The following is a 12,605-nucleotide window of genomic DNA, read 5'->3' as shown; positions in this document are numbered from 1 at the left end:
GTGTGTGTGTGTGTGTGTGCGTGTCATCTCTGTTTTAATTTCAGTCAAAAGCAATTTTTATGATTGAATAAACACAAGCAATGACGCGCCGTGCTTGCTTGAAAATTTGACGGAATAACCACCTGTTCTCTCGTAGCAAACAATTCCAACATCGACAAAAATTCTTCTCGCTGCGATCACGGCACGAGCACACCTATCTTTTAATTAAAACTTTAAAATAGCGACAGCTTTCTGCGTTGCTCCTCCGCTCCTGCGCTTTCTCCGTCGCAGGGAGAAAAAATCGAGGAAATTGAAATTGCAGAAGAGGTATCGAAAACGCAAGGTGTAGAGAAGATCGAATGAATCTCCCGTTGCGAGAGAAAACAAACGTAATCACAAAAAAAAATTAGTGAAACAATTTTGAAATTTAGCGAAACGAGAGAACATTTCTGTACTCGAAAATTCAATATATATTTTCTAAAATTTCTTAAAATTCGACAAACAGATATAAAATAACTGTTACAAAGTTGCGAACAAATACGTGAAGTCTATTTCGAATCAAAAATTTCTCGCGATTTTGTTTCGATTGCGGTTCGACAATGGATTTTTTCTCTTTACATGTCAAGATCGGTAATGGGTATAGAAAACACTTTGGCCTCCCGTCGCAGACTTTCACGAGAAAACGTCATTTGCATTCCCGACCGCATAGATGAACCAGCTTCCACGTCGTGAGAGAGCGCATTTATCGATCAAGCTCAGCTTCGTTCGTCAAGCTCTCGCGCGGGGATTGTGTGTGTAATCCAAGTCGAAGCGCGTAGATCGGAATGGAACAACCCGGGTTGTTATTCCCTACCTCTTCGATGAGCAGAAACTATGCGAATATATTGGGAATATATTGGATGAGCAGAGACAGAGAAATAGCATACAGATAGATGGACAAACAAACAAAGAGAGAGAGAGAGAGAGAAGTGAGAGGAGAGAGAAGAGAGAGAATGTGTGTGTGTATGTGTGTGAGAGTGAGTGTGTGTGTGAGTGTGAGTGAGAGGAGAGAGAACGATGGCGGATATCCGAATCTGCGTTGACGGTAATGAACCCTTTAAACAAGGTTATTGAAGACTCAAGAGGCTCCGTCGGGGTGAATTTGAGGCGACTCTAGGACCACTAGAACCGGATAATGCGCACGTACGGCGGCGGCGGTCAGATTACGTGCTATAGGAGGTCCTCGATACTAGAGTTCTACGTCTTTGCCAATATCGCGCTATTATTACACTATGCCATAGGCGTCGATATCTCAGATTGTATTCTATCTCAAAGTCTAAGAGGAGGCTTTGCTTTAATCCCGAAGACGCGTCTGTGAGCAACACTCTCTGTGACGATTCTCTACAAAATCTTGTCGCATATAAACTTGCAAAAAAAAAAAAAAAAAAAATCAAAATGTTAAATTGCTTTTTTTTCACATTTTTAATATTTTTCACGGATCTTTATGTGACGCAAAATTGATTTTACAAAATGTGATATTATTAAATCTTACTCTAACATTGATTTCCTCTTCTACTTTACACATACTGCAGATTTATTTTTAAGAAAATTTTTCGGCGTCAACATTTTACATTCCTTAAAAAAAATGTTATTTGTCGCTTTTTTGTGGTGCTTCGTATATAGTTTTACGTGATATATTTGGTTTACACTTGCTGAGTTGTATTCATTCGGTACATTTAATTTTTATTTGAAGCGTGATTAATGCGCGCCATCGTGTCGCGGCGCCCATGGACAATCGCGACCATACTCGAAAGCAGCTCAATCGAAGGGATATCGAGTTGGCACGTCGAAGGAAGGTAGATAGCGGATTGGCCGTGGTGGCTGTGCGGGATCGACAATCGAGGAAGTAGGATCCACTTACCTATGACGAAAATGCCAATGAGTCGAACTATTCCGAACTCCATATTATTATAGTTAAGGAGAACGTTAGCTAGATGCGCCGCCAAAAGGGCGTAAACGCCACCGCTTGCCCCGACAAGGTACACATCGGTGTCGAACACTGACGTGCCCAGAGAACCTGAAAAAAGAAACATATCGAACATATAATTCTGTAACAAATTTCTGATTATTCTTTTTTTTTTTAAGTAGACTTTATTTATAGAATAGAACAAGGCTAGTTGAATCTAGTGGCAAGTTAAGATTTGCAAAGACTTGCAAATATTTCAATAAACGAAACGCATAACGGATGTCTGCGTAAGAAACGCAGAAACTACCGCGCTGCATACGCCGCCTGCGTTCGACCGTCAACGGGCAAACACGAGCGTTATTATAGTGATTAGTATAAATTAGTATAATAGCGTTATTATAGTGATTAGTATAAATTAGTATAATAGTCGCGCGACAGTCTTATTCAAAAGTTGAATTTTACGCTACAAAAAAATATTCTCAGAACTCAATTCTTACATGTCGTGTACGAATATTTGAGACTCTATTGTATCAACGTAATTAGTGTAGAAATAAATAAGTAGTTTTATTATGCTCAAAATCTCTTTAAACAATTTTATTCCTTTTTGCCAATACGGTAAACTTTTAGTAGCGATTGTCCACGCTTTCATCGAATCTGACAAGTCGTCGCGCGCGTCTAACCAAATCTGTCAGTTCGTTTAGCTGTCAATTACTTAAGGACGTTCTCCGAATTATTGATTTTCCTAGGATTTTCTCTAAATTTGCGATATACATAGTTTGTGATCTTATTTATACGTAGCCTTTTTGGATAATAGAGGTAGCAATGTTAAATTCCAAAATATGGAAGATTTAAGTTTCAATTTTTAACATGGATTTCCTATGCTGAGCCTTTGTAAAGTGGGGTTTTTTAAAGTTACTGACGACAATTTTTGTAGGATTTTTTTTTAAAAACAAGTATGTGGTAGCGGAGAGTGTCTTAATTAAGATACGATTTTTTTTTGTTTTTTTTTGGTTTTTTTTTTGGTTTTTTTTTGTTTTGCTGGATTTATGTGCGCTGTGTACTGCAGCTATTTTTGAACTTCTGCGCGGAGTAAGCGGGTCTTAGCAGTGCTGAATAGCTCAACTTAACTTTGTTACAGCAGTACAAACTTACTTATGAGAAGAGATATTTTAGATTGCTAACCACTGTATTTAGGTTGCTAACCACTGTAGTCGGAGAACGTCCTTAAATAACTTCTCAATTTCAATACAGATACTAAAAAAACAATTTTGAATATGACGGACATATTAGAGGCAAGAAAATCGCAAAAAGGGGTGTGTCAAGATCTAAGTACGTTGTGCGAGAGAGGCGACATTGTTGTTACTCGCCTATGTCTTTTGTCAAGAAATATTACAATCTTTCCGCGGCCTTTACTTCTTGAGTTATAAATAAAATATGCTAGTTTTTCAAAACAATTCTCTCTATCATAATTGTGTGAAGATTTATATTAGTTTGAATAAAAAACCTAGAGACTTAACTAGCGCTCCGTTCTACCCTACTGATCATTTCGAAACATGAGTAGTTTTGAAAAATAGCAAATTAAAGGATATATAAAGTCTAGCGCATATATTTTTTTATTCAAATTGATATTTTTATGAGTTATAAAGAAAAGAAGAGAGAGAGAGAGTTGCAAAGAAGAAAAATAATGTTTTTTTATAAGACCGCTTCATCTACTCTCTTAATTCGCGAGAACATACGTATTGCGTACTCGACGAAATTTTTCGAGAGAAGAGAACTGGCCGGCTCTTCTTTTCTTTCGTTTTATTTTTTTACGAAGCTGCGAGTTTTCCGTCGAAGAAGTTTAGGTCACTGTCTGTCGAGCCGGGAAAACGCTCGTTCGCGAACAACCGCGAAGTGCGGACGAAATTTTCCGCTCTCGCTTCTCTCGAATAAAATAAGAATAATATTCGAGTTCAAGAACTCGAAAGTTTGTGCACGGCTCTGCGCTTCAGTTTAACGACGCCAAAAACCTTCTCTCTCCTTCGCTCTCTCTCTCTCTCTCTCTCTTTCTCTCTCTCTTCTTATCTTTGCTCTTGGTCTTTCTCTAATTTGCTCAGGAACATCTGTTGCTCCGCGTGTAATGTACACGCCATAGAAATTAGAATACGGGATATAAAAAAAAAAAAAGCACCTCTTTTATGCGGATTTGTGTGTATATCTCTAATTATTCGGGGAATATTCCTGAAAATATAATTCTGGAAATTTTCCACATCATCATCATGCAAATAAAACTAATAAATTTTATTTTAATATACACGTATAAAATTGCTCGATAAATGTACAGAACTTTATTTTTAATTCACAAATCGCTCTCAATCTCCCAAATACACACACATTTCTATATATTTATGTGTATACGTATAATTATAAATAAACACATAAATGCTCTCTTGCTACTTGGTCAATTCGCGAATGTTGATAGTACGTACAAAGCGTACCACCAGGCGATAGCCAACTCCGGATATTAGAAACGGAATTAGAGATCTGTCTCCAAGTATCTGTTCCATAATTTGACAGAATGTCCACAGCGTATGAACGCGGGAGATAAGTACTCAATGCATCCCGAAATGTGGCTGTCGAGAAGTACTATGTAATCGCGCGCGTGCGTATATGTGTGCGTGTAAATAATATAAAATTTGTAATAAAGTGAAATATAAATCTCTGAGAGAAAGTGTAAATATTAATTCTTCGCGGTAAGATCTCACAATTAACAACGGGTTAGTCAGATCGAGTCTGTGAGACCCACGCGACTTTATGATTGAATATCTCCGCGAAAAATCAATATATTTTTTCAATTTCTTTTTCTCTTGTCAAAAGTTTAAACACTTCTGCGTCGATCAAAAACAATAAGTTAAAACAGTTTCTAGTAATTTCGTAGATATAAACGTTAAAAAAAAAAACTTTTTCCAGAAACGCCGATGCGGAATTTCTGAGTGGATCTGAGAGACCCACGTTTGACTGCGAAAGGGTTAATATTGGTAGACAACATACATTCTTTCCGGTACAATGATGATAATCGTTTATGATAAAAAAGAAAACGGCCATTTTTTCCATGGACTCAAATCAAAACATGGAGATAACGAAATTGTTCTCTCAAGTGTAATAATAAAAAACATTCGTGATATAAATATATCGAAGATATATTTTAGAAACATCAAATAATGCTGCGTCCCAATTACACGGCGAACGTTACAAGACAATTCGACGCACGATGGTATCGCAATAATGACAGCACGTTCGACAAACTTCGCAATTCGCATCGTTTCAACCGGTTGTAACATCGGTACCTAACCGGTTTTAGTTAACTGTGCAACATGCGTGTATCGCGCTCGCGCAACGATTTCAACCCCGGGAGCAACGGTAATGTATCAGACACACGATCGCGCTAGTTAAACATTAATATCGCACCGGACAGGCGTATGGCGCTTCGAGAATCGATGCGATGCTCGCCTATACATCGTAGGAAATGAGCGAGGACATTAGTCGCTTCCTACGTGGAAATGGTAGCGACTGGCCGGTTGCTTGTTGATGATTCGGCGCGTCTGGAGCGGCCGAACTGCCACCTGACACCTGCTGACCGATCGCTTTTCGCGAACCCAACTGCTCCACCCCACGAGAACCTTTGATCCGTCTTGAATTATGAGTATACCGTTCAAACCAATATATTACTCTTATGTCTATTCTGTGACGAGAATTGCTTCTAATTTGTTAAGACTATTAATTTGATATTAATAATGTAACACAAAATATCGGAGAATGTCCATCAGAAAAAACATGTCTAAACATCATGTCTAGCAACTTTTAAAGTAATAAACATATCTATTGCAGCAAGAAAGTGCACGAATGCAATTATTTGTAATTAGAAACTGCAATCCAGTGCAGTGATATATAAATATAAATATTTAATAATAAAGAAATATATATATATATGTATATAATAAGTACTTTTTCGTCTCGTTTCGTGTATCTCTGTTTTATATAATATATTATTAAGATCTTGTCTGTGCTCAAAATTGACCTTTTTCATTCTGATTTGTAAATAAATATTTAATTAAAACAACAAAAAAGACGTAGCAAGACCAAAAAAACATTCGCGGACTTCGCTCTCTGTCGTTCGAGTTGATAAAATTAGAAGTTTTCAAAATTGAATTTGCAGGAAGCGCCGTGAGTTACGTGCACTCTGTGCCGGTTTTCGCATGCGCGAAACATCCTTGTGTTCCTTGCGAAACAGACGATTCAATTGGATTCGTTGCTACGCACTGGTCATTAACACGCGACCTACATCGAGTTACAGAGATGAATCCGGATAGGTAGAGGACCTTGATGGGAAAACCATGCGAAGCGCCTGTCTGTTTCGTAAACTACCCTTGCGCAGAATTTCCGCGAATCGCGTCTAAGCCGGGACGACGTGGAAATGCATTAAGGATGCAAACATCAATTCGTGCAAATTTGCGAGCGCATCGAAGTGCATCTGCAATGAATTATTAGCATCCGCTTAAATAAATGATCGAGTCACATCTAATCGAAACAATTACTTGAGATGAGCGAAATTAAATAGCTTAACAATACAGCTTAACTGACGGAAGAGCTTGCGCATATATATATATATATATATATATATATATATATATATATATATTGTTACGACCACCCGGTATAAACAGACGCGCTATTCATATCGGTGAAAGAAAAAAGACGGAAGAGTCATTTTGATGATAAATGTTTGGTCGAAGATTTTTTAATTGAATTTGAGTTGGTAATCGGAACGCGACGAACGCGCGGCTCTGGGCTCTGACTGTTCGCAAACGATTCGGTGTGTACTACTAAATCAAGCTGTATTTTGATAATATCAAATAAATACCGTCACGGATCTAGTTTTGATCAGTTTGTTAAAAAAGTATTATAATAAGGTTTTGGTCATAAAAATTAGTACAAACAGAATTTTGGGGGGCATAATAATTATTCCGATATCTATATACCTAACTTGAATTGCCTATAGAAATGTTTTTTTTTAATGAAAACAAGTTTTGCAGTTGAATGTATCCGACTAGATTCGCGTGACAGAGGTTCATAACCTAATTAAGAATTAAAATAAGTGCGCAAATTATCATTCATATCATGTAGATGATATAAAATGCTTTAAATGCTATAAAAAAAAAAAAAAAAAAAAAAAAAAAACTGTCAATTCGATTAGCTAGTAAACTATGTATAAAATGCATTTTTTACATTGTTGCTCTCAATAAGATTTGAGTGATCAAAAACTGCTCCTACATATGTACATACATGTTTTTTTAAAACTCTAATTAAAACTTCATTGATTACATAATATTCGAAGATGTTTTTCGGATTTGACTCACGTTAGTGTCATTTTTATACCGACGTTTCGTGAACGACATTTCGGCTCATTTCATCAGGGTTTCAAGAGCAGCCTGATAGTATACATTCTACTACTATACTATAGTATCAGGCTGCTTTAAAGTTGCGTGAGTCACAAACACAGTCTGTTCGACGAATGTCATTTTTTGAGTCACTTTGTCAGTAAAGGATTAATATAACTCAATAATTTAATATAATAATAACTCATTAATTAATTAATAACTCAATTGCAAATTTGCAAAATAATAAATGACTTTTCTGTTCAGATTGACCTAAAATCTATCTTCACACTTCGGTTGTATCAAAATTCTTCATCTTATATATGTATAACGTCATTTTATATTTGTACAGAATATATATCTATACAGAATATATATATATATATATATATATAGCAGTGATACTCTTAATAAAAAAGAAAACAGACTTAGGATCTCTGCGATAGGATTTCAGCTGTCATCACCGGTCTGTTTGTCATCGTGCCATAGTTAATTAGAAGTTGAAGCACGCCGAGAGGACCACTTTACCTTCTCGTGCACGACAAACCGCGCTTCTCTCTGTTGTAGTAATTGACTCGAGTTAACAGATACTAGCTCAAGAGGGCTGCTGATTTCCCTCATCTGCTCTCCTTGGTCCAACTTAGACGATGCTGCTGCGAGTATTTACGGTTTACCGTCGTTTATCTACCGAGACTATGGACGACGAGCTATATAGCAGCATACCTTACTTACTCGACGAGCAATTGAATTAGCAAATCGATGCGATGCTAATTGATCGAATTAAGCATTAGGTATGTATATATATATTTACGCTCTATTCCTACACGTGTAAATAATCTACAGTTTATTTAATTTAAGACTAATTTATTTTCCTTCTTAATCTTTTTTAAACGTTGACTTTCTTCATACACAAATCGACCAATATGTCACTTTACATTTCGTTCCGCGTATCCCGGTAATATTCGTTATATTTGTAATTTTACTTGCTTATATATAATTGTTCGATGTTCATCAATACGTAAACATATACGTAATTAACAAATCTTTTCCGCGCTTTGGGCGGTGTTTACAAATTATTTAATTGCTACTTCCGTATATCCGTTGAGTAATTCTTCCCGAAATAACAAAAAGAGAGTTATAGTCCCGTTTAAATTACAAGCCTCGTAATTGCTAAGAACGTTCGCGGAATTAATTAGGTAGTCGTCTTGATGGCCAAGGCGCTCGATCCACGCACACTGTGTAATAAAAAAATAAAAAAATAAAAAAAAAACTGGAAGCGTGAAGGGATCAGAAAGAAATTCTGCACGCTCTCCAGCAACGAGGGAAACTACACGGCATTATATACTGCATGTAGATAAGAGAAAGAGAAAAAAAAAAGTAGCAGCAAAGCATTTCGCGAAAATTAGTGACCCAGCGCGAGAGGATAAGCGTGATGACTGAAAGGAAGCGGAGGAAAAGAAACAGATGAGAAACGAAGGAAAGTCGCGAAGCGTAATGGAGTCCTGCGCGGACTTCTCTTGAGTTATGAAATTCACCCGAAAGGGGTCTCCTCTCGTTAGGCGTCTTCGGCTTTACCTTAAGGAAGAAACCATGAAAAGGAAGAGAAGTGGGTCGACGTCGTCGTCGGTCGTCGTCTGCTGACAAGATGCACCGGCACGAGTTAATGTCTTCGCGACCTACTACTATGATTGCAGCGCGTCGCGCGTCAGTTCTACTATCCGTGTTTTTTTTTTTTTTTCGCTATACACTCGCTGCAATCAGCTTGTCCGACAATGGATATATCTTCTTTCCGCCTAGATGTGACCATCACGTCGCGGAATTGTGCCGCTGACATTTCTCGCGTGCTCGAATGTACAAGATACTATTACTATCTCATTTTGCATGGCGGGTGAATTTTACCAATTGTCTTTACACTCATATTAAACTTGTAGAGAGACACGCAACGAGTAAATTTTTTGCAATAGGTTTTTTTTTTTTTTAATTTTATAGAAGGTAAAATAGATCATTTATATGTATGAGATGCAAAGTAAGCGTCTTGAATGAATTTTCGAATTGAATTCAATTAGAAAATTTCTATGTGTGTTAATTTAAACGTTTGAAAAATCTATATTTTCGTGAGTACAGTGTTTGGCTTTTAGAAACTTTTGTTGATTGCAAAGTTGATGAGGAACACCTTAAATATTTAGTTTCCAAAAAAATAAACGAGCTGCTCTCTCGATAGACCAGATGCGGATTTAGCGAGTGGTGAGACTTCGCGTGTATTTTTCATTGTGCAAAAATATCATGGATTAACGACTCGTTGCCACCAATAACAGAGTCTGGTGGAACCAGACGACGAGATATGCAACAGGTGCAACGAAACCATCGCGGAACGCGCCGTCCGCAATAGCAAAAAAAAAAGATGAAAAATGTCAGAGGTGCGGACATGTTCATGTATGACTCTCGTAGTTTTATCAAAAAAAAAAAAACTTTATCATGCCTGCATATCAAGAATCAAACATCGAATTGTTAGTAAATAATAAAAGGATAATTATTGTGATCACTTGTGTAAAACAAACGTTGGAAGATGTATAAAATGCGTAATCTCTTCTGGCGAACGTGTGTAACATACGTGGAACTCTGATGGAGTTTAAAAATTAACAAGATATCAGAATATTTTTTTAATTTACGCGATCTAAAGAATTTTCTATTTTATAAGTTTTTTTTACAATTGTCTTAATATATTCTGTAACACGTTGAAAAAATATATTGCACATCATATGCATGTGAAAACATGTCTAAATTATTACACGCGCGACAAAATCTGGTCTTTTGTTGATATTACAGCGTACAAAAAAAAAAAAAGGCGCCCAATCGATACGACGTTGCACCGCGCGCGATGTCTCGCCGTGAGTCATCGCGCTTTTATTATTCGAAGGTGAAAGAAAAATAGGAAGAAAATCGCGAGAGAACTGGGGAAAGAGGGAGAAGAGAAGCGACGCAAAATAAAATGCCCCGTATCGCGCAGACCAGAGAAGGGTAAGTGAGGAAGTGGGGCGGCTAAATGGGGAAATAGAGCGCGCATTTTAGAAACGCGCGTGCTAGGCACACGTCGATGCATTCGTAAAAAGCCCCTGCTCCCCCGACGGCGAAAAACGGATGGGACGGGGCCGGGCAGCAGCGAGCGAAATGGTTGGAAAACAACGAACATCGGAAGGTTTTCCTCGCAGCTCCGAGAGAAAAGCGCTCGATACGTTCTCGTGGCGTTAAAAAATTAGTAGTTAACCACTTAAACGAAACGCCAGCCATGGATATGCCACGTCGGGTGCATTTCTGCACGTACTTCTTTTATACGTTCTCTGAAACGTTACGCTTCTATATACAAGGTACGATTGCAAGATGCAATTTCAATGCAACTCACGAGTTACTGGAGTTTAGTGAACGTACAATCAACTTGCTATTTGCAATAGGATTTTGCGAATAAATTATTAATCGAACTACACTCGGTGTTGATTGATCACTGTTCGGTTTTCAAAAAAAAAAAAAAAAAAAAAATTTGCTGTCAGAAACGTTAGCTTGATTGAAAGCAAAATATAACAAAAAGTAATCCTATACCTAGGATATCACCTTTTAAAATTGTCGTCGTTTTTTTTTTGCAAAGTCGAAAAAGTTTCATGATCTATTTTAAATAAATAATAAAAATAGAAAACCAAACTCCCGACCAAAGTGTCTCTTTCGCAATAGATTTTTTGTTTCCATAGAGAGATAAATTGGGTATTTAATTTATATGTGATGCAGACCAAGCATATCTTGACGATGAATTGTCAAATTGAATTCAATTTTCGAATTATAATGTGTTTATTAATTTACACGTTTAAATAAATATATTTCGCACTTAGTATCTACATTGATTCACACTGACCGAATAAATCTTCGCTAATTTAACGCTATACAAGCTGAAATATGTTGTTAAATTTGTTAGAAAAAGAAAATTCAAACTTGCGCGAGAAGGTGCGCAAATATCACATTAAATGTCTACTGCGAATGCGCCGCGATGCGCAGTTATATCGCTACCGACATATCCAAGCTTCCGAGTGATGCGCCGTGAATACCGTGTCCACTCGGAACGACAATGTGTGCACGTGTATTCCACGTATACAGTGTAGTATATACATAGATGAGTGGCGTTGCGACGCGTAGCGCCACACATGGGCGTTGCCACTTTCATGTAAACCCAATGCATAAAATATAATGTGTGAAGCATGTACGTCTCACGCGGAAAAAAAAAAAAAAAAAAAGACGGAACACGCCATCGGAATTTTATGGTTATAGCCGCGATATTTATGGCAGACAGACCAGAGCACATATGTGTAATGGCGGTAGAAGATCGACGTTGACGAGAGAGACTTTTTACGACGAAGAAAACCAAGAGAAGCTAGTAGATTGTAGAATAGATCGACCAATTAAATATAAAACAAAATTGCGGAGACAGAAATGTCCTACATGCGCGACAGGCAGCGTGCCCGCAAGGAACGATTGTTTAAGTATCTGAAACGACTCACAGATAACGACAATAGTATCACGCGTTGCTGTTGTCGTTGTTGTTGACAAGTTTCATCTTTCAAAAGAACAAATGTCAAACGCTGACTCATTATCGCGCGTTGTGTTTGTGTGAGAACTCGTAAAAATAGATGCTCCTATTGATTTTTGACACGATGCACCAGTTCACACTTTAACTGTTGCAAAAACTTTCGAGTTGAACTTTGAATTGTTGTCTCATCCATTTTATTCGCCATGATCATTTGCCATAAAAGAAATTTTTTAACAATATAAACGTATATTATATCGTTTAGAAAATTTAACAATCGTTGCACATGTCAAGGAGATCGCATATCGCACGAGAATTATGTAGCATTATTGAAAATCATAAATAAAATGTTTTATCCTTAAATTTTTTTTCTACACACGTGTCAACGGAACAATTTATTTTTATTTAAAAATGTCTCAATATTATATAGTCCAATAGTTCGTTTTCATTCCATGTGTTATTATATTCGCGTGCTGCAAATCTTTCGAATAGACGAGCACGGCTACTAGCACAGACTAATCGTAGCTCGAGGTTACATGACACATTTACTGTATTGAAATTTAATTTGATGTATGTAACCACTGTAATTCAAACTATGACAATAGTGTTCAACAGAATATTGTTATTTTCTAACATTAATATCAAAAGATAATTATTATTTACTTATTTGATAACACTATTTTGTGTGTGTTATCTATTT

The 12,605-nt window shown here is 37.0% G+C and overlaps 1 protein-coding gene across 2 annotated transcripts in view; it reads right to left on the bottom strand.

Moving 5' to 3' along the window:
• LOC109852685 (protein rhomboid) overlaps window positions 1-12,605 on the bottom strand; it is a 129,344-nt gene that overhangs the window by 3,004 nt on the left and 113,735 nt on the right. For both annotated transcript variants that reach the window (XM_020424082.1, XM_020424081.1), the window contains exon 5: window positions 1,880-2,035. In XM_020424082.1, coding sequence (XP_020279671.1) covers window positions 1,880-2,035 — 156 coding nt within the window. The remainder of the gene's footprint in view (window positions 1-1,879; window positions 2,036-12,605) is intronic.

The sequence above is a fragment of the Pseudomyrmex gracilis genome, unplaced genomic scaffold (assembly GCF_002006095.1).
Source record: "Pseudomyrmex gracilis isolate BER0280 unplaced genomic scaffold, ASM200609v1 scaffold_33, whole genome shotgun sequence".
Classification (NCBI taxonomy): Eukaryota; Metazoa; Arthropoda; class Insecta; order Hymenoptera; family Formicidae; genus Pseudomyrmex; species Pseudomyrmex gracilis.
Note: the sequence above shows the minus strand (reverse complement) of the source record. Positions and strands in the feature narration are given on the sequence as shown.